At 41.3% G+C, this 20,855-nt stretch overlaps 4 protein-coding genes and 1 long non-coding RNA gene across 6 annotated transcripts; 1 reads left to right on the top strand and 4 right to left on the bottom strand.

The window, feature by feature from the left end:
- Positions 1–8,571: 8,571 nt before the first annotated feature.
- Positions 8,572–11,166, bottom strand: LOC130687211 (vezatin-like). Its single transcript, XM_057510349.2, has 7 exons — positions 11,052–11,166; positions 10,806–10,919; positions 10,675–10,746; positions 10,450–10,574; positions 10,099–10,389; positions 9,772–10,024; positions 8,572–9,707 (listed from the first exon to the last, which is right to left on the bottom strand). The coding sequence occupies exons 1-7, from the start codon at positions 11,085–11,087 to the stop codon at positions 8,577–8,579; spliced, it is 2,022 nt and encodes a 673-aa protein (XP_057366332.1). The 5' UTR covers positions 11,088–11,166; the 3' UTR covers positions 8,572–8,576.
- A 95-nt stretch (positions 11,167–11,261) lies between these two features.
- On the top strand, positions 11,262–12,016 carry LOC130687544 (cytochrome b-c1 complex subunit 8-like). The gene is made up of 3 exons (XM_057510719.1): positions 11,262–11,391; positions 11,458–11,615; positions 11,867–12,016. Exons 2-3 carry the CDS (start codon positions 11,462–11,464, stop codon positions 11,959–11,961), a joined length of 249 nt encoding a protein of 82 aa, XP_057366702.1. The 5' UTR covers positions 11,262–11,391; positions 11,458–11,461; the 3' UTR covers positions 11,962–12,016.
- Positions 12,008–15,873, bottom strand: LOC130687218 (choline/ethanolamine kinase-like). 2 transcript variants are annotated; one of them, XM_057510358.2, is made up of 7 exons: positions 15,768–15,873; positions 15,394–15,498; positions 13,711–13,939; positions 13,293–13,616; positions 13,025–13,231; positions 12,739–12,954; positions 12,008–12,668 (listed from the first exon to the last, which is right to left on the bottom strand). In XM_057510358.2, exons 2-7 carry the CDS (start codon positions 15,483–15,485, stop codon positions 12,588–12,590), a joined length of 1,149 nt encoding a protein of 382 aa, XP_057366341.1. In that variant the 5' UTR covers positions 15,486–15,498; positions 15,768–15,873; the 3' UTR covers positions 12,008–12,587. The 2 variants fall into 2 exon arrangements, with proteins under 2 accessions (XP_057366341.1, XP_057366340.1); XM_057510357.2 differs by having other exon boundaries at positions 15,394–15,818.
- On the bottom strand, positions 14,065–15,383 carry LOC132087872 (uncharacterized). The gene is made up of 2 exons (XR_009420750.1): positions 14,277–15,383; positions 14,065–14,205 (listed from the first exon to the last, which is right to left on the bottom strand). It is a non-coding gene; the product is annotated as an uncharacterized LOC132087872 (long non-coding RNA).
- Positions 15,874–17,883: 2,010 nt separating the features above from the next.
- Positions 17,884–19,824, bottom strand: LOC130687216 (leucine-rich repeat-containing protein 59-like). Its single transcript, XM_057510356.2, has 6 exons — positions 19,571–19,824; positions 19,445–19,504; positions 19,255–19,377; positions 18,973–19,186; positions 18,665–18,889; positions 17,884–18,597 (listed from the first exon to the last, which is right to left on the bottom strand). The coding sequence occupies exons 1-6, from the start codon at positions 19,673–19,675 to the stop codon at positions 18,101–18,103; spliced, it is 1,224 nt and encodes a 407-aa protein (XP_057366339.1). The 5' UTR covers positions 19,676–19,824; the 3' UTR covers positions 17,884–18,100.
- Positions 19,825–20,855: the final 1,031 nt, after the last annotated feature.

Here is a 20,855-nt window from a genome sequence, read left to right as displayed (position 1 = left end):
AGGTAACAGAGGACGTGGCTTTACTTGCCGATGGCAGCATTATTATTATTATTTGTTTTTTTTTTTTAAATAACCCACCCAAAAGAATATTAACTTGAAAGACCAGATGAAACCACGAAGCGTACCGTGTTAAGGCGATTCAAGAAAAAGAAACACATGTTGGTTGCATATTTTGCCTCAATTGAACAGAAGGTGAAAAGGAAAAATTAAAAAAAAAAAACGGGGATAAAAAGAAAATTGGAAAGAAAGAAAAAGGGGTAGCAGTTAAATAGGCTAAACGCATGTAGCGAATGGTAGGGACTCTCGATCTTGCGATTAATAACACGGCAGAAAAGAGACTAGTATAAGAAGTGGGGGGAGAAAAAAAAAAAAAAAAAGGCTCAATCGCGTTTCATGCTCGACTGGCACGGCCAGCGTTCAAATCACTTAGACATCGAAAAGGAGCGTAGAATCAGCAAAGCCTTTCACTTTTTCTTTTGCCTACTTTTTTTGGTCCTTCTGTTATTAGTTGAACGACGGGCAAAAAAAAAAAAAAAAAAAAAAGCAAAATAACTGAACAAATTTCTTTTTCTTTCGTTTTGTTTCGGTCGTCGTCGTGTTGGCAGATATTGGTGCGATCGCGTCGACAGGGCAATTAACATGTCATCGTCGCCCCCCCCCCCCCCCCCCGACAATCAATGAAAAGTCTCCCTAACGCAGCTGATTGAGATGATGGTTCTCTTGATTGTTTTTGTATGACCACTCCCTTCTGCCAAAGTGCCCCGGCCCAAAAAAGCAAACGAATAAAGCGGAGGGGGAGAACGATGAACCCAAAAGTCCCAAGTCCAGCAAATCGATCGGTCATGATTGTCATCATCATCATGTCATCGTCTACAACATTTACACAGCGCAGAAAGCCATCCAAAGTGATGTGTACCCATCCTTCTGTGTTCGTACCATGGCTCGCGCCCCCTCGTTCCACCTCTCGGCCGGCACAAGGAAGATGCCCTCGCCATATACAACCGCCGACATGAAAAGAGAGACGAGGGTTTCTTAAAAAAAAAAAAAAAAAAGTGCGCACAAAAGACGAATGTGCAACACGGAGCAGCGCGCGGACACACAAAATTCGAAATAAAATTTAAAAAAAAAAAAAAAAAGAAATTTCCCTTTTATGCTGGCCCCCCCCCCTCCCATCAAAGAAAAAGAGGAAATATAATTTCACTCCCTACCCAGAGAGAGAGAGAGAGAGAGTCTATTGATGAAAAGAAAAATGTCCCCCATCATCTCCCACTTGCCCTGCGCCCTTTTTTTTTTTTTTTTTTTACATTGGCTAGCCAACCGCACTAATCTGATAATGCAACGTGCCTCTATAGGGCATACAAATATACATATTACTGAGGCCTACGCATACACACTCCACTCGTTTACTGCCTACTCCCCGCTGTTATATTATAGACTCTCTCTCTCTCTTTTCCCGTATAAATGGCTCGCCCATTCTTCCTTATTGATCATTATTATTCAGTAGCTATAAATGCGACGGATATTTTCACTGTTGATGAGCATCGGCCGGAGTACAGAGGCAGGCAGTTGGTGAACTTGGGAAAACGGTTCATTTCGGGTCGACGCTCTTTTTTTTCGATGTTTCTTTTTTTTTTTTTTGAAAGAGAACCGCTCGCGCTTATTTCGAAAAACATGTTGTAATCCCTCAAGTCTATTATAGGCCACAGATCAACGTGCATCACATCTAATCCAACTGTGGCGAATGTGAAAAAAAAAAAAAAAGAAGTTTCAGGGTGTAGTACAACAGTTGCGCTATTGACTGGGACGGTGGGGAACTTGGGACGGTCTCTACGCAAAGAGGAAAATATAAAGGGGGGACACGGACGTTTATATGCAGTTCAAATAAACTGGTTCGTATCATCACGCAAGAAAAGAGCCGCTGTTCAGTTACGTTGAAGTATTAAAAAAAAAAAAAAAAAAAGATGATTGTGCTACGCCCAAAAGGGCAGGCAAAATCTCTCCTTTGAATCAAGATCTGTGGCCATGGCAAATGCATTGGCCAGCACGCAAAGGAGTTTCGTTTATCCGGCAGTTTACGCTTTGCACAGTTTTCTTTTCAAACCTATAAGATGGGGGCACCTTCGTTTCTCATCATCTTCGTTTCGAGATCTGCAACAGCAAAAACGAACTCGAAAAACTTCTTCAACGTGCTGTAATCCTCTAGTTCTTTTCACAACGAAAAGGGACCAATTGATAAAAAGATTCGCCACAGGTGTCTCCTTTTTTTTTTTTTTTTACTCCCCCCCCCCCCCGTAAATAAAATAGGCCTACGCTTCTTTCTTTTTCTCTCTCTCTCATATATGTTCATATACTGCGCCCCTGTTATTAAACGGAGGGCCAGTTGTTGGCCTTCTCAAGAGAACATCAACATGTTTGTTTGATCCGGATGATGATCTGCAATACGAAGAGAGAGAGAGATGAAGCTGCGAGAGCCAAACCGTTCAATGCCGGAAATTGCAATCCTTTTTCTTTTCGAAAATTCTTTTTCCTTGCTTTTAGCCATCTTGTTTTGTTGTGTGTCGAACAAGGCGATTAATCCTCAGACATGATCTCTTCTATGCGTTAGATTCTACATAACCTCTCTCTCTCTCTTGCTCTCGCCCTGCTATTCCTACATGGTAGAACACACCGTTCGGGTGAGCAACTTCTCTCTCAGCATTTCACTCCCCTTGTGGTAGAGAAACATGGACGACCTATAGGTGCTCGAATACAAGACTGGCGGCTTGTAATCCACCCTCATCCGATCAACTATCGCTCCATTGAGTATCCCTTTTTTTTTTTTTTTTTTTTCTTCATTGATGCCCCCCCCCCCTCCCTGCTACTATATAACCTCCAAACTACGGGTTTTTACTCTTGCAGTGTGTAACAATCGTATCTACTACCACTAACGACAAGGAATTCCGATTTTCTTTTTTTTTTTGTATCTCTTTCATCACATCTTGTAGCAGACATCCGGTTCCCTCTTGTAAGAGGGTGAACCTCTTTTGTTCCCCACTTTTTTCTTTTTTTTTTTGTGTCTTGTTTGTTTTTTTGTGCGTGTGTTTGGCATTGACCCCATTCATTCAAATTCAATCAACGAGTTTAGTTTTTTACTTGTTGGTTTTCTTCGCCGAGCGCAATGGATAGAAAAAACATTTTCAGGAGGGGGGGGGGAGAAATTTAAAAAAAAAATTGAAATCAATAGCCGTTTTTAAAAAATGATTTAAAAATAAAATTCGCTCGTTAAAAATGAATCGATGCAGAAAAGTGAAGGCGACAGGACTATAGCAAAGCGCGCGTACCTCAAGCGTGTCTAATTCATAATTTGAATGTTCGACAACGAGATTTCAAGTAGCAATAGATAAACTGATACAAGACATATGTTTCATTGTATCTGTTGCGTAAAAACAAGGGATCATCGTCTCAAGTCCGCATCTATAAACATCCTACATCTATTGTATGCCATTTTCCAAGCTCCCCCCGGCCTTTTTTTTTTTTATTATCATTTATGAAATAGGAAAAAAAAAAAAAAAAAAAAGAGAGAAAGAAGGGAACTTTATTGTTCGTCTAGATGTCGGCATTTTGGGTGCGTATAAGTAGACGCAACCTGTCAGCTCGGATTATTGACGGGTCCCAATGAAAAACGTTCCTCAAAAGATTGATCGAAATGATTGCTTGATTACCTCATCACATTCCCCTCGTCGATTTCAACAGGCGAGCGAATCAACAAAGGAAAGCCTCTGCATTTAAGACTATTTACACAGCGGTATCAGTTCCAAATAGAGAGAGAGAGAGAAAAAAAAAAGAACGTCTCATTTTCTCCACAACAAAACTGAATGAATTAAACCAAAAAAAAAAAAAAAAAAAAAAAGAATAACTGGAAAAAATGTGGCGGCAATCTATTGACAAGACGGACGTATTATTCTTGTACCGAGAGCCACATGCGCTACAGTGTGTACTATAAATGGCCTATCTCGCTTTTGTGATTTCATTGGAACCCAAAATGCCGAACGCTGAAGAACGTTGCTGGTCAGGGCCAGCGGTAACGGTAGACGGAGCGTGTGGCGGATAATGATGATCTTACAACCAAGATTATCTTGTCCTCCTTTGGTTCGCCAACAACAAAAGGTACGCAAAGAAAAGCAGAGGGGGGAGGAAAAAAAAAAAATAAATAAAAAGGTCCCCCCTTCTCGAGAAGGGAGCGGTCAATGAGCCAAACAACATGGGAACGCAGAGAAAGGCGTGAAAAGGCTGGCATGTCTTATAAACGAGAAGATATACTACAAGACAAAAAAAGAAAAAGATTTTCGCTTGTGATTGAAAACATGTCGCCGACGGATTTCTTATTCGCTCCCCCCTCTAGTTTTAATCCGCCTCATGCCAATATTTCCGCCACAGGTATTATAGCGACACGGACAAAAACAGTCACTTGTTTCGCTACCCACCGCTACTACACATGTACACTAGTGATTAGGGCTATTATAGCCGCCATCTGTAAATCATTTCAAACTGTACAGGCATTATAGATAGGCTATTGGTGCATCTCGAGATAGATGGAGAAAAAAAACAAAAAAGAGACTGTTTTTGTGTGCGTGTGACCGTTGTACCGGCTCAATCTTTTGCTTATCTCTTCTTCTTCTTCACCTGAAAAGCCGGCGATGATTTGATCGGCTCATCCGTGTCATAACCTTCGATGGAGTTTTCTCCCTTTTTAATTTTTTTACTTTGAAAGAAAGAGGGAAAAAAAAAAAAAAGCGATCAGTTGTGTAATACGGAAGTGGTCCCGCCGTCTATGAACGTGCTCTACGTAAAACATTTAGAATGCCATGCCCTAAAAATGATTGCGAATCCTATTCTTTTGTATAGTTGTTGTGTCGCCACAAATGTTTCTTCCCACAGTCAAATGACGTTCATTGACTCGCCTTTTTTTTTTTTTTTTTTTTTTTTTTTACCCACAGATAAAACCATTTTAACGGAATTTCTTTTGATTTTTTTTTAGATGTCGGGACAGAAAGAGAAAATGCCATTCGCTGAATTGGAATAAAGATTGAAGAGCATTCCCTGCTCGATATGCGGAAAGACATTCAACACATTTTCTTTTTTGATTGTCTTGTTCTCTCAGTTTCGAGTTATTTCTCTCTTTTCATCGGACATCAAAAGCCTCAAAATGTGGCAACACAACTCGCTCTCGTCAAACAATTGTTCAATAGCAAGAAAGGAAAATGGACTCGACGTAACCTACCCTACTTGAGAAATGGACACAGTCCCCTACCTTCTTCTTAACCTCTTCTTTTTCATCACGGGCCAATTCAGACCTTATAAAAGATCGATCAAAAAAAAAAACGCCTCGCCCTCCCAATCCAAAGGAAAGAAAAAAAAGATGTTGCAACAATTTTCGAGTATTTTTTTTTTCCTTCCCATCTTGAACGGGATCGGCAGCTGTTTTGATATCCCAATTTTCTTTTTTAACGTCTATATTATCCTGATATCTAAAGCTACGCATCAGATCGATATTGGCCTCTAGATCAAGACGTTCGATATGACGGGGGATAAAAAAACTAAGTAAATCAAATCAAAAAAAAAAAAAAAAAAAAAAAAGATTGTTCCAGTTGTTAAAAATAGCGAACGGGCAGGAAATGCCGTGTTTCATCATTGAATGTCAAAGATGTTGGAGACGAGGAGTGGCCTTTTCTCATCACGAAAAAGTTGAATGTTTAGATAAAGAAAACGGGCAAAGAAAGAGGAAGACTGTTCGTCTAGTTGGAAAGTTTTGCATTTGCTCATCTTTGCGTCAGAAACGATGGCTGCGCGTTTGCTTTCAGTCAACAAATTAAGGGAAATTGCCGCAGAGGCTCCCAGAGCAAACAACTCCCGGGCCGAAAAAACCAACGTAGACCATCGTAGCGCATCGTTATTGTTTGCCTCTTTTTCCTTGTCGTCTCGATTTGGGCTTCTCCAAGAGTAAAAGTATATAAGGATGTGTAGGAAATAAAGAGGGAAAAAGAGATGCAAAGACTTGCGTTCTTTCCTGTCCTCCCCCCTCCCGCCAGGCAACGTGAGCAAGAAAGAAAAAAAAGGGACGCTTGGCTACAAATTGAAGTGCGTCTCTTCGTTCAAAGTCGGTGAGTACATGCAACAGCAGCACTGCATATGTACACATATCGGAGGATTTACAACAAGAAAGAAAGCGGATGGCTTCTGCGCTCCCACTAGTTTCCCTTCGATGGATAAAAATTCCCCAAAGGTCTTGCCTTCCGCTTTGCACTGAAACCTCCCTGTCCGTAAGTGGCGCACTGCACTTCTTTCTTTTTTCTTTTCCCTCCCCCTGTTATCATGTCGATGAGGTTAGATTCCGTTCAATCCTTCAACTTGCCAGCATCTTTACACTCGGATGAATACTATGGTACGGCGCCCATTTTGTTTTTCTTTCGAAATCTTTGTTTTTACCGTCTCTAAACTCTCTCCCTCTCCCCCGTCTAACTGAAAAAAATAAATCCAGACGAAAAAACAAACGAACAAAACAGGAGAAAGTAAAAACATGTACCATTTTCCTTATATAATTGGACTCGAGCACCTATCCTAGAGTAAAATGCAATCATCTTTTTACACCCGTCAATCCCCCCCTCCGTGCACACGTTTCGCCAACAGTACCAAATGTGTACTGGAGGACTCTGTTGGATGGTACGTTTTCATCATCATTAGTCGAGAACAAAAAAAAAAAAAAAAAAAAAAAAAAAAAGGTTGAAACGTGAAAAGGTGTTGGATGTTTTTGAAAACGAGTGCGTTGTCTGTGTCGACGGACTCGTCGAATATGATCAGGGCTCTCGTAGATATGGAGCATCTCGTTAGTGCTGCAAAAGAGGTGACGACAAAGAGGGAAACGGGCCACACACGCAGACACCCTCTTCATCAAACCTTAAGCTTCGCTATAGAAAAACACACGACTTTCGCTTCGAGGTGAAACATCGTGCCAGTCCCTTTTTTTTCTTCCCCAGCAAACTGGCACGGTGTCACAGGCATACAAGAGACTCCACAGTCTCCTAATGAAAATGAAACGAAAATTAACGCTTTTTTTTTGTCTTTTTTTCTCCCCCCCGCTCCCTACTGCCCAAGTGGCAAGTCTCTTTTTGTTTCATCACACAGTGAAAGAGGAGACTTTTGTAACGTCTCATCAAATACTGGGACACTCTCTGCTCATTACTTAATTGGACTTTTCCCTCTCATTTTTTTTGTTGTTATTACGAAGATGATGAAGAGGCCTTGCAACCTATTCATCTCGCGCCAATGTGAAATAAAGCAAGTACCGGACAAACTCAGCGATGATGAAAAGAAACAAACATCTCTTCATCAAATCAATTGACGTTCAAAATAAAAGCAAATTTCAATTGCTAGTTGTTCGCTAATCCCAGTGAGAAAAGTAAACAACACATCAAAAGTTGAACACGTACAAATTCAAAAAAAAAAAAAAAAAAAAAACCTAACCGAATGAATTTAAAAAAAAAAAAAAAAAAATCTAATTGAAATTGAAATACAAAAAAGAATGGCGGGGGTTTGGTGGGCGACGGACCTCCCCGAATAGTTGGCGCGAGCGCAAACAAATCACCCGCACGTATTACCCAAAGCAAATAACATCCGACCTCCCACACAACATTAACCCCTTTTCCTTTTTTTTTTTTTTTTTTATTCTTCTTCTCCTATCCGGAAAGAAGAGAAACCTTCAAAAAGTCTATCCAGCGATTATATAGATCGAAAGATGGAATGAAAAAAAAAAATAAAAGGGTGACCGACAAACGGGCACGCCACTTCCCGTGCGCAAACAAAAACCGCCCCGCTCAATCTCTCGACGCTCGACCCAAATGTAACCAACAAACATACACACACACACACATCAACAAAACTTCTGTATGTCTATGTGTTCATTGAATCAATGAATGGATTTCTGTTAGTGTGTATGCAGCGAAAGGAAGGGGGGGGGGGATCTCTCTATTTTTGCGGCAATGTGTGCATGGGGCGGGACTGGGGCAAAAAAAAAAGGGTGACGATGTCGATAAGCCGCAGAATGGATAAAACACGAAAAAAAAAGGAAGTCTGTGTAGCTAATCACGCCGTCGTCAGTCTAACCCTTTCGTCTATTGCACAGTTGTGTGTTCTCTAACACGCACAATATAGCGTTAGGTTTGTGTGGGTAAAAAGTGGTAAACACGACGCACAGTCATCTGTTCGTGTCGCGAGTGCTCTACAGCCCATTACAGAAAACAAGATGAAAACAAGAAAACGCAAGGGGAAAAAAAAGGAAAAAGGAAACGTGGCCACTACCCGCTGCGTTTCCTCGATTGTTTCTCAACACACATACACTCCCTCTCAACAAAACGGCAACAGCAACCAAACAAAAAAAAAAAAAAAAAAAAAAAAAAAAGGAGACCGTTGATTAAACCTTTGCCTGGTCTGGTGTAACGCGATCAAATTAACGCTTTTTATTTTCACCCGCTATTAAAAAAAAAAAAAAAAAAAAACAGGTGATAAAAAGCGGGCAAAAGCCTAAAAAAGCTCAGACAATTTCAAATGTCTTTTAGCGAACCCGTGGCCGACTCTTCTTCCTCGTCGGAATCAGAATCGCCGATCACATCTTCGTTGTGCACGGCTCCCCTCTGAGATGCAAGAGCGCGCACTTGAGCGGCCAATGAAGCCTGGACGCCAAAAGTCGAACAGGGCACGATCCTGCTCGAGTCGAATCGAGTGGACGCATCGCTCGCGGTACATTCAATCATTGGATGATTCGTTTGGTCCGATCTCAACTCAGGTCGATCGTTATCTTCTATCTTGTCCGGAGAAGATAATTCTTCTTTTTCCTTGTCCTCTTGTTGTTCCGGCACGTCTGGTTCAACTACGGAAGCCCTACCGAGACGCTCCATGACCCGAGCTTCCCGCTCTTTCCATTCGGCCGCTTTCGATTTCAAAACGACTTGCAACTCAGAGTAGAGCCGTTTCGATTGGGCCGCCAGTTCTCGCTTGCGGGCCAGACGCTCTTCTCTTGTTTCTCTCTTCAACAAGAGCAGATCCTCGTCATCATCCACGGCTGTCACATCTTGACAATTGATGTCGGAAAACCGTAGATCGGCCTCTAGGATCTCCATGTCTTGGACGTCCGGTTCCCATGCACCGTAGAGCGGCAATATCCCGCCGCCATCAGCTTGGATGGATTGGTCAGGTTCAAAGTGAACCTTTCGCACTGGCGCCGAAATCGAAGGCGACGGATTCGACAATTTATGCATTTCCATTTCGACCAATTCCCAACATGTAGCGATAGCCCTACACTCGTGGCTCAGTTGAATTCGCATTCCCGGCAGCAATTCCGTCCCGCGGACCGAGTCGATAATCAGAGCGGTCGCCCGCAAATGTCGCTCCAGACTGTGAAGCGCCAAGTCGAGGCCCCTGGGCCGCTCGTCGTTGTTTGAGCTACTAACTATGTCGGACGAGCATAGAATGTCTGAAGCATCACTGACCTTCCAAGCCGTGTAGTAGTCGTAGGCCATTCGCAGTCGATGCGTCAGGGGTGTTATCCTTCCGGGCAGGTCTCGACACAACTCGTCTATCAGCTGGAAATGACGCTGTCCCGTAGGCACGAGGAAACAGAGAGCTAGACGTCTCAGCATTTCGGAGAGCTGCAGATGACATCGTCTCATGCATGCCTAAGAAATTGTGCTGGTAAATATAAGGTGCTTCATCACCGATATCTTTAAGTAAACGTATTACCCGAAGAGTTTGCAGTGTTACGTGATGCTGGTCAATCACTTCGGTAGCTATATCAGAACACGCGAGATAATGGGACGCATTGTCGACGGCGTTATTGAGCGGCACACAGTCTCTGATATGGAGTGTTAAAACTCGCATTATGTCGTAGAGTTCGTGGGTTGTCTCTAGCAATTCTTGTCGCAAAGGCAAGCAAAGCAGAGCACTGGGTTGATTCGGCAATGTTTTCATGCTCAAATGTGTGATCAAATTCGGTCTAAACAAGGGCAAAATGATATTAAATTCCAAAGCGAAATTTATAGCATAAGCATTTTGTGATAGATAACCTACAAAGTAAATCCGCGATCTATCAGTTCCATTTCTTGGATGAATTGCAAGGATTTCGCCATCATCGAACACGAGTCGTGTAACTCATTTAAGTTGAATTTTAGTATCTCCACAACTTGGTCGTATCTTTTTCTATCCCAGTCGTTGAGCTTTAGGCTGACAGATCTTACGATGTTACTTGCAACATAAACAAGGCTGGGAATGCGGAGAGCCCATGGAAGCCTTGCTGAAAACAGCAGAGTGGTAGAGAATGCAATGCCACTGATAGTGATGAGTCCAAATTCACCACAATGACTGCTAATAATAAGATAGTTTTGAGGTGCCATCAATGAAATTTCAATAACCAAATGCTACCTAGTTGGCAGAGTGACTTCTGATGAAATTCCATCAAACATGTTGGATAAAAAGTCTGCATCTTCTAACGTGATGAGTGAACTATTTGTTATTTTACTCAATACATCTTGTTTAAACTCTTCCTCCTGCGATAAAAACATTGAGTTACATAGGTAAAGTAATTGTTGTGGCAAAACATGTACTTTTTTCTAGCTATTCACCAGTTTGCAATTCATTTCGACTTACATGATTCTCACGTTTGAATCCTAATTTCGAACCCAAAGACAGCAAACATGCTTTCCAAGATCCACCAGGTATCTAAAAAGACATTTTAAATAATATTTGATTTAGTGCAACCAAATTTTACATGAACTTACAACAGATTTTTTTGTATCATGTTGGGAAGGAAAACTGATTTTCCCAGTATTATAAAAGTTTAATTCTGGTCCACAATATTCCGAAGTAGTAAGATGTTTATGTAAATGACTTCCCTGTGGAACAAAATGTCAACATTAAAGATTTCTGTTCTACATTCAAGTTCAAACACGTAATGGCTTAATGTAATTTTTTTACAATCTCCACCAAAAGTCCAATTATACTTATTAATACGCTTTATTTAATACCTCAAATATCACGTCTTCATCTTCATCTGATTCCATTTGGAATAGAACTTTTAACCAAAATTTTTCGGCGCCCTTTTAAAATAACAGTCCAGCTGATTCGTCTACAGGAACTGACAGTATTGCAAGTTTGGTTACACTGACAAAACTTACACTTGTGTTTGCTTTTTTACTTTTTCACCTTGATTATTTTGCTTCGAATATTTTTAGTGTCTTATTTTTCCCTTATTATATTTATCAATCTCATATTGATTGTAACTGAACAAGTGCATTTTTACATGGCAACCTTTACCTTCTGCTTCGCCATCTTCTGCTAGATCACGTAATAGACCTAAACTAGAAGGTAAGTTTTTTGTATTTCAGTTAAAATAACACATTTTTACGCCTGGTTTCTTATTTTTTCCAACAGAAAAATGGGTAAACATTTCGGAGAGTTGACTAAGCTTCGAGGCATTATTCAGTTCCGCCTTTCGCCTCACGAACAAAGGGCCTTTGCCGGAGCCCTTTCCCAAGGAATCCCCAACACCCTTCGTCGTATTTGGAGCGAATTGTTCATCATGGGCGTCCGTAAGTAACTGGAAGATGTTTTGCTAAGTGAGGTTCGAATCTTTAAGTAAGGAACTGGAAATCCAATTTATAATAGGTTAAATAGTTAGATGTTAATGAATCGGCATTGAAAGGCTCCTTCAACAATGGCTGAGTGTACTAGTGTTAAGAGAACCAGAAAACATGTAAACCCCCGTTTGGGACAGATAATCAATTCAAAGCCCATAGGTGCTGCATCACTGAAAAATTAATGTTTTAAATTCTGATTGCAGCTCTTGGACTATGCTACTTGGTATATGACCAGACAGAGAAGGAACACACTCGTCTATTGCGGAAAAACCCTGCTGACTTTGAACATGAAAAGTAAAGTTGTTCATAAGCCACACATTCTGTAGACAGTAAATACATTGAAAACTTATTCACCTCTGTGTAATGAACATGTCAATATACATATTAGAATGAGAAAAGGAACAAAAAAGTCACTTGAGCTTTGACGATGTATGAAGCACCAACAATCAACCCTGGCAGTTAAAAATAGGGCCAATAGATTGCTGACTTAGTCAAGGTTCAAGTAAATGTGTTGTGTCTCACGCCTCATAGAGGTTTTCAGGATGTGCCGCGAAGTTTTCAATGAAACCCACGTCACACGCATTCTCAAGTCTTTTAAAAAAACTTCTTTTAACACATTCGTATGCCATTAGTTAGGAGAAAACATGGCTTAAGATCACAACCCAATAATTTGAGTCTTAAGGAAGCGAACAACGAAGTTGTGACACTAATAAAAGAGGTTGCACACTGTTGAGGGAACGGGAACAAATAGGATAAAATGTAATTTACACAAATGGATTTTATAAGGAAGCTTTAACGCAGTGGCTTCAAAAGTATATAACGCAGCGTGCATTAGGTTTCCAAGTTTCACCGTCTGAATTTTGTACAAAAATCCAACGGGAAAACAAGGTAGTGATCACAACGAATTTGATTCAAGGTGCGCTTTCAAGCGATCACTTCTCCGTATTTACCTAACAAGTTTTGCTTGTGCTCAAAGTAGGCGGAGAATCGGGCTTCAGCATACTCCTGCACAAGAGAGGTTTCAACATTTCAGACTTAGTATTCAATCAACAGAAGATAAATGTAAGTGTATTACCCCGTAGCCAAATGGAATTGAAGAAACCGGGGCATTTACTACGGCCCAAAGACCCCAAAAAAAGTGCGATGCCAGCATAAAACAATCAGCTTCTCGTAGAAGCTGTAGCTCCTCCTTGATTCCTGCGTCAGTAGACGTCAGCATAGGATTCTTATGACAATCATCGATACCCATTTCGCGCTGCACGGTTTCCAGGTAACAACGAATAAAATGCAACTAAAATAATGCGAAAGAATTATTGTTATTTGATTTCCAGTATATTAAGTAAACATTTTATCGTATATACCTGTTGTTCAACTGAAGGCATGGCTTCCGGATTGTAGTTGAACTTTGGATACTTGTCGAAAGTGTAATCGTACATCCACTCGCAAAAGTGGTTGGCCACGTCAAATCCTCGGTAGTTGTACGAACAATATTCAAAGTCAATGATGACGAGCTTCTCCTCGGGAGTCAGGGCCGACTCGCGGATCAAAATGTTGCCTTCTTGCAAGTCCTATAATAACACACGATACTTAAGAAATGACATGCTAAAATAATTTGTAAAATTCACGTACGTTATGGCAAAAGACGACAGGAGAACGAAGCTGTGTTAAATAGCTTCTCATCCAATCCATTTCTGTATCCAAGTTCCATCGTAAAACCGCTCGCATTGCCGAAGACAAGTCTTTCTCAATAAAATCATTTTTATCGTCAATTTGGCGTGTGGGTTCATTAGCTAAGGTCGCTTTCATATTGCTCATCCAGCGTTTCATAGTATCCCATAACCAAGTAGGTTCTTTGCTAATTGGGACGTCCAAGCTATGAATTTGCGCCATTTTCTCTGCTATGATGGAACTGATCTCGAGATCGCTGAGCTCTTTGGTCTTCAAAGGACGTGCCTAGAATCACGAATGTATAAAAAAAACAACAACAGTTAATCAGGTGGAAAACAATTCGTGACCGTCTACGCAGCCAATCCAAACTCGCGCATACCGGAATAAATTCCTCCAGCCGTCCACCGGGAAAGACACCGTGCAATTTAGGTCCCAGCTTACGCTCCGATAACAACGTGAAGATGACCGACTCGGTCAGCAGGGCCTCCAGCGCTCCTTCCCCGTGGATCTGCCCGTAGAAGCGGACCAGGACCCGCGACGGCTCGCCTTGTTTCGGTTTGGCCATCGGTGGCAGTGCGCAATAGTAGAGGAAGTTGCTCATGCCGCCACTGTGAATGATAAGAACAAACCCAACAATTAAATATATTAATCAGAATGATCAAAACATAGCTTTTTGCAGGTTAAATACCCTAGTTAAATTCGTATTCCATTTTTGGGGTATGTTTTTTGTTTGTTTCGGATTTGGAACTGCAAACCATTAAAATGCATACAGGAACAACATTATTATACTGCTGTTGGATCGAATTGTGCCCGAACGGGAAAACGCAATTCACCTGACTCCATAGTCTGGCATTTCAGACACGCAGAACCTCCGCTGGGTGGAGAAAGAAATATGAGTCACAGTGGATCGATGGCGAACAAGAATGCTGCAGGTTTGAACAGTACCATAAATGACGACGCAGTTCAATTTCTGCCCCGACTGACGGGAGTAGAAATAAAACGTTCCCCGTCAGCGGAAAAAAGCTTAAGCATTTGTTTTTTAGAATGGGTGCCCTACTACACAGGTTCGTGATTCGGAAGCCAAATAGAGCGCCGCCGCCACTTGACTGTTAACAGTCGCCAGTCCGGCGGGAAAGGGCGGATAGCCGGACGCCGAAAACAAGTTTATACCGTTTGCCAAAGGGGGAAGTGCATTGCCGGACTGCTAAAAACTCTTTTCCCAAAATAAAAAAAGAACTAACAGCATCCTTCAAGGTTGTGGAAGGTCTATTTTGAACCGGAGGCGCTAAAAATCATAATTTTATCATGCCCAAATAGTTGGCTCACTCCTCTGCGATCGGTCCATGTTGACTAGAGATTAGCGCAACCCAGCGTCTCGAAAAAATAAAATTCGGTTGGTTGGGAATATTAAAAAGATAAGTAAACAGTCTTACGACCACAACGTCATTCGCTATTGGGCGTACAATCAACGTCCGGATAAATGACGCAACTTACGTAAACGGGACTAAAATCGTATTTTTCGTTAACTGATTTTCCTCTTGTACGGTTAGTTCTTTACCAACCTTGGCCGTTTTCCCTGTCAAAGCAAATCCGTTAATCTTTTAAGAGAAACCTAAATTTTAAGAGCAAAAAACGGCTAATCTATGAATAGAGCGCGTAAAAATGGTAACTGAAGCGGATTGGTCCTCTCGACGACACACCTTCCCATTTCTAGCCATGGCGTGACATCGGGTCGACGTCCAAATCCCGCGTCATCGGTGAATAACGAGTATTCACCGGTGCATCCGTCGATTCCGCTCACAAAACTGGATTCTGATCCCCGTCATGGATGTCGACAATTCTACTTTCTAACACGCAATAGGGAAAAAACATTCTGCAACCCAAGAATTTCTAGGAAGATTAGCTATTGGGATCGATAACGTGGTCAACAAGAGTTTGCGCATTGCGTGACTCTGAAAGACGTCATCAACATCGTGCACGAACATATGTGAAAATTTCTAGCATGACATAGAAAACAATCCAAGAACGCATTACTAAGAAAATTTAATGAAAGTTCACTCACCTGACTTGTTTGAGCACCATGTCTTGTGGTTTGATCATCTTCCAGATGCCGTTGAGGTAATCGCGACAGATTCGAAACGTCTTCTCCCTCATTTCACTCTTGTTGCTGCTCGTCATCGACATGGTTTAGTTTACAAAGTAATTGGCAATTCGAGGTTCAATTTGTGAGAAAAATAACCCGAGTTCCAGGTAGCGTTGCAGCAGACGATGATTCGTCAGCCAAAAAAAGCAGCCCGAAAAGTGGGATGGATATGCCAAGGGAAGAAAACAATAGCCAGAAATGATGAAATGGACGACGAACAGTTGTAATCGACCAATAAGAATTTCGTCTATATTTGCCCAAGGCTTTATTTTGACTATGTCAACGGACCCTACCGTTCTGGTTAGTAGTAGATTCACGACTGTTCTTGATTCGGGAGTTTCCACTCAACACGATCGACGCAGGAGCTCCACACTACCGACATCGACAGAAAACGTTCAACAATGTGTTCTGCTGGAGGTCGACAATAGGGACATCTAGCGTCAAATTTAAAAGCAAGTCAACAATTGATTACGATAAATAAAAACATCGATTTGAATGGTAAAACCCAGCATATGCGTGATCGAGTTGTCGTCTGCCAATCGCATGGAATGTTTTTCATCTCAAGTTTGTACTTGATCGGTTGAAAATCAATTTGTAACTCCTACGTGCGGAATGATGCGTTGCAAAGCCTTATTATCATGTAAAGAGCACACCGTTTTCATTCGACAATGTATCGGATTTGCGATATCAGTCGAGATTTTAATAAACCTGAAGCCCGATTCTTCAACGTGGCCTTGATACATTAATAGCGCGATCACAATGCCCGACTTCCCGAGATAGACGTAAGAATAAAAAATCTAAATGCTAATCTTTTCAATTTGAATTAACTCTGCAAACTTACTAACCACTGTAATAAGATTGCAAAAACACGATACACGCGTGGCAACGTGACTCCTTGTTAACTAACAAAACCCATGCAAAAAAAACAAAAAAACATGTTTACCTGTTGCTAAAAATATTTTTCTGTTGACCATGAAGAAGGAAACGGCAGTAGGAACAAAACACTTTAGAGTGACCTTATTTACGTGCCCTACTCTCTCGTCTCATTTGTTTATTGTTGACATCAATGAGGACGGTAGCACTCGGGAGCTGACCAAATTGCTCCCAGTGGTGTGCGTTCGTGATCATCCCAACTCCTCACCGTTGCGTCATAACTGTTTACATAAACTTGTTTCGTTGCATCTATTGCGTCGCTGAGAGTTTGACTGAATCATTCACATATCAAGCATGGACGTATGTACGGAAGTGAATGTTACAAGAATGCAACAGTGAAAAGGCAAGGCCATTTGATAACCTCCTTTAGATTAAATTTATCATGCTCGAATATCTATTTGCCTGATCAATAAGTACTAGACTTCCAGCCAATATTAAATAAATTAACAGTTTAAAGAACTGAGTCTTCTAAAAATAACAAAAATGTTTTCTAGTTGATTACAGTTCCGCAAGGTCGGTGTAACGCTTCAGCGGCTACCGTATAAGACCTCTAAATATAGCGGACTCACGATAGACTTAGGGAAATCAGACAGGAATGCTCTCCTTATCCAGCCACACTTTGGGATGCGACAGCCAAACACATCCAAGGACGATCGAAAATAAATCAAAGGAAATGATTCTACGGGATGATCAAGAAAGGAATTTCACGCAAGTGAAGTTCACACGCTGGAAAAATTGGCAAAACAGAACTTTCTTGCCAATTTTCCTTCCAATTCCAAAAAAAGGTCCCAAGGCTTGGATTCTATAGATTGTAAACTTACATCGAACATTGGCCGGAGTAGCAGCCAAAATTTATCTTCTTGAAACTTGCACTGCGACGTTTCCGGAAAAAAACAACAACATCGGCAAGGGTGCATCGATAGTACCAGCTCAGCGTGCATCTTCTTTGGACTTTTAACCTTTTTGAAAAGCCTCCTCGCGTGGCAGTTACTAGTCATCAACTAGTCAAAAGGGAGGAAACACTAGATAAGAAATTATAGAAAACATGTAAAATCAGCAGCCGTAGCGAATGATGTCGCATCAGCGAGACACAGCCCAAGCCAAATGTGCTCAACGTTTGGATGTTTCGCTTTCGAAGAAAATTATCAAGGGGAAAGGGCAGTATTCGGGATGACTATCTCTTCTGCGATTCTGCAAAATCAGTGAACATAAAGTAAGACAATGTTATAAGAAGATCAAAACTAATTGCCATATTTTCGGTGCAACACTTACAAGGTTTGGGCCCGTTCCATTTGTTGACAAGTCGTTCCGAAGGGCTGTCGAAACTTTGAAATCGTTAACCAAAAGTCTCATCTCGATTTGAGGACACTGAACTGTGCCAAAGGTTTTTGTTTCTCTACCATATCGACACGAAAATGTTTGGGATCGGACTAGGAAATTCGTACAGCCAAAAGGAATACAGATAAAAGTTCAAAGTTCCCAGAAAGAGACCATCGTTTACTCGAAGCCAAAGCTCGATTTCAAACCAAAATTTTTTTTTCTGTTTACATCCATAAGCACCCAGTTGTCATCATGAGTGTCACAACAAATATATTCGTGATTTAACATGGAATAGCTGGTTTTTCGAAACGTGAATACGGGGGGAAAAGGGTCAGATTGAAGAGATTTCAACAGTCAAAAACCAAAATGTGTTTTAAGATCGATTTCCAGCCTGAGACTGAGTACCATGAAATAAGTGACTGAGTTTATCTAAAAGCTCTCCGTAATAGATGGGCACATCACGGCAAACTATCCTCCAATATTGGATGGCAGTGTCACCTGTGAGGCTAAGCACTTCAAAGAATCTCTGCTGAACGATGGGCCAAGTTTCCCAGAACTGTTGATGAGCGATCTTCGCATAGTGGACTGTCCTCTCCCACGCTACATTAACTATGTCGCGCCCATTCTCGGCTACAAAGCGAGAAAGGTGTTTCCACTGTACTTTTATTGTTTGTAAATGGGGCGAGGCCCAATCGTAAACCTCGAGTCCGTAGCCCTTTGCTTTGTCAAGCGAACGATGGGCTATTTTGCCAGCATTGCTCAGCGTCAGAGGACCCTCCCAGTTCAATGCAAAGATCACGGCCATCGTTACACCAGCCAAGATAATCAAGCGCAATAATAGCGTAAAGAACTGGGCGCAAAATGAGGGGCCTGTATTTTTGGAAAATAATGGACAGTTAAGGATTTTTAGCTTTATGGAAAACATGTTTGCCTCTACCTGCAATTTTCGGTTTCATCTTTTTCTGTTGACGTTCACCTTTTTTCTCGTTTTTAGCACCTTCCGGTTTCACGTGATTGACTGTAGGCTTATTATTCACTGCTTGGTGGATGGCTGCCTGTTGCTTGGCTGCTTCTGCTTTTCGTTTATCTTTCTCCGCCTTCTTTTCCTGTCTGACCCGCTCCTTCGCACGATCCTCTTCTTGCTTCTGAGCCATCTGATGTGCTATTGAATACACAACGTTATTACTTCACAATTGCCACATGACCTCAATGGTAAAAAATGAGATAACCCCAGTTAACACATACTTTTGGTTTCCTCAAGCTCTTTCAATCGTTTCTTCTCCAATTCGGCGTGGACGACAGTCATCAACTTGACGACCTTCTTTGCGGCCTCTTGGCAACCTCTCTGGTCCAGACAGTCTCCAGCAGCTTCAGCCAAAGTTGAGACAAGTGGGTTGTTCTTCAAATCCAGCCACCTCAGCTCTTTCAACTGATGAAAGCTGACAGGAAGTCTCTGCAACTGAAAAAGATTGGGATCAGGTTTGCCTTTTGGGACCCTCTGGTGACAATATTATGCGGTGACAGTACCTCATTACTGTACAAATCCAAGTGCCTCAGATTTCTTAGATCACCAAAATTGACAGGAAGTTCTTTCAGTTTGTTCTTACTCAGATCTATTTTCATTAAATGAGTAAGAGTTGGGAAAGAGATCTATGAAAATGAAAACATGTGCTTAACAAGTGGTATAATGGCACACCAATATTCATAAATCTAATACGCTGAGGGTAACAAGTTTGTTGTTAGAAAGGTCCAATATGGTGCCACGGGTGACGGCCGTCTACACCAACAAGAAAAATTAGACAAAGACAAAGACTTAAGGAAAATACAGAGCCAATATATTTACCAATTCTTTTACAGGCACGTCAGTCAGTTCCAAGAGACTCAAATCGATTTCATTTCCATCTAGTTTATCTTTCACCGATACCGTTTTTTTCTTGCTAGGTTGCATAGCAGTTTTCAGTTGAATTTCGCTGAACGATTCAACGAATGCAAGAAGTTTCTTGAATTAATCGAGTTGAAAGTAAACGAAGACGGAACAAAACTGGAAACGCTGAATAGTTGAACACGTCAAATTACTCGCCGGCATATGATTAGCTATCGCTGGGACACCTAGCGAGAACTAGTGGAATGCTGCAGTCTTGCCAATAGTTTCCTTGGCTACTGAACCTTACATGTTATCTGTTAACTGTTACCAATCATTTGTTGAATTTTTTATTGAATTTTTAAAAAGGGACAACAAATAACGATATTACAAAAGAGAGCTTTTCCTATTTTAGTTCAGAAACTGTAAACAAACGTTTGCCAATACGTTGATTTGTATTTGGCTAACGATTGGTATGGCACCCCACACAAAAATTGGCTGTTTCAGAGATCCAAAACTTAGAAAATAGACGTAGTCGTTTTCTCCAGAAGTATCAGCTATCCACAACAATCGATCAAGGTGCCATCAAGTTAATATACTAGCGACATGAAAAAGAAAAAAACTTTAACATCGAGATAACATGTTTGCATTGAGCCGGATGACACGTATGGGCGTGCATGAATCTATCTTGTCTATCCCACTGGGGAAAACAGACGAGCAAAAAGGAACGGACAATTTCCGTTCGTTTTTATTTCCGTACTCTTCAGCAGCCCAGTACGACTCTGATGCTACATTGATCGAACCTTTCCATCGATCCAGTTGACTCGTGCTGATGCTACTGTGGTTGGGTTCCGACCAAAGCAGACGTCAACCTCTTATTGTATATGTACATGCACCAGCCGGCAACTACAACAAGAAAACACAAAAGGAAAAACATTTCCGGATCGACGGAACCTATAGAAAGGCAGCTCAACTTCAGTTGAGATACACATTCTTCATACTAATTGCTACGATCGTTTAGGATCATTCATCGCCGGTTTGCAAAATCCCACGTTTTAGCTCCATACAGAAGTGACATCTGAGGTAAATCAACATTTATTCAAACATATGTGCTTTTACGAGAATTTCGATAACCTGCCAATCGACCATTGTGTCGTACATATTTTTTCTTTATAGCGACAGTCACTACGTCAATACAAACAGTGGCAAGTTCTCTTAGGATTTCATCTAGAGGATAAGCGAATGGGTTCGGATGTGCAGACGACTA

This window comes from Daphnia carinata, chromosome 4 (genome assembly GCF_022539665.2).
Source record: "Daphnia carinata strain CSIRO-1 chromosome 4, CSIRO_AGI_Dcar_HiC_V3, whole genome shotgun sequence".
Lineage (NCBI taxonomy): Eukaryota > Metazoa > Arthropoda > Branchiopoda > Diplostraca > Daphniidae > Daphnia > Daphnia carinata.
This window is presented reverse-complemented; position numbering and strand designations above follow the sequence as displayed.

Coding starts and splice junctions, on each gene's coding strand:
- LOC130687211 (XM_057510349.2), bottom strand. CDS start 11,087: ATGGAATCAGATGAAGATGAAGACGTGATATTTGAG. Junction 10,747..10,805: donor ATGATACAAAAAAATCTGTT/GTAAGTTCATGT, acceptor ATGTCTTTTTAG/ATACCTGGTGGATCTTGGAA. Junction 10,025..10,098: donor ATAGATCGCGGATTTACTTT/GTAGGTTATCTA, acceptor GCCCTTGTTTAG/ACCGAATTTGATCACACATT.
- LOC130687544 (XM_057510719.1), top strand. CDS start 11,462: ATGGGTAAACATTTCGGAGAGTTGACTAAGCTTCGAGGCATTATTCAG. Junction 11,616..11,866: donor ATTGTTCATCATGGGCGTCC/GTAAGTAACTGG, acceptor TTCTGATTGCAG/CTCTTGGACTATGCTACTTG.
- LOC130687218 (XM_057510357.2), bottom strand. CDS start 15,515: ATGTCGATGACGAGCAGCAACAAGAGTGAAATGAGGGAGAAGACGTTT. Junction 13,617..13,710: donor GGCTGGAGGAATTTATTCCG/GTATGCGCGAGT, acceptor TCGTGATTCTAG/GCACGTCCTTTGAAGACCAA. Junction 13,232..13,292: donor CTGTCGTCTTTTGCCATAAC/GTACGTGAATTT, acceptor GTGTTATTATAG/GACTTGCAAGAAGGCAACAT.
- LOC130687216 (XM_057510356.2), bottom strand. CDS start 19,675: ATGCAACCTAGCAAGAAAAAAACGGTATCGGTGAAAGATAAACTAGAT. Junction 19,505..19,570: donor ACGTGCCTGTAAAAGAATTG/GTAAATATATTG, acceptor TTGTTGGTGTAG/ACGGCCGTCACCCGTGGCAC. Junction 18,598..18,664: donor GATGAAACCGAAAATTGCAG/GTAGAGGCAAAC, acceptor CCAAAAATACAG/GCCCCTCATTTTGCGCCCAG.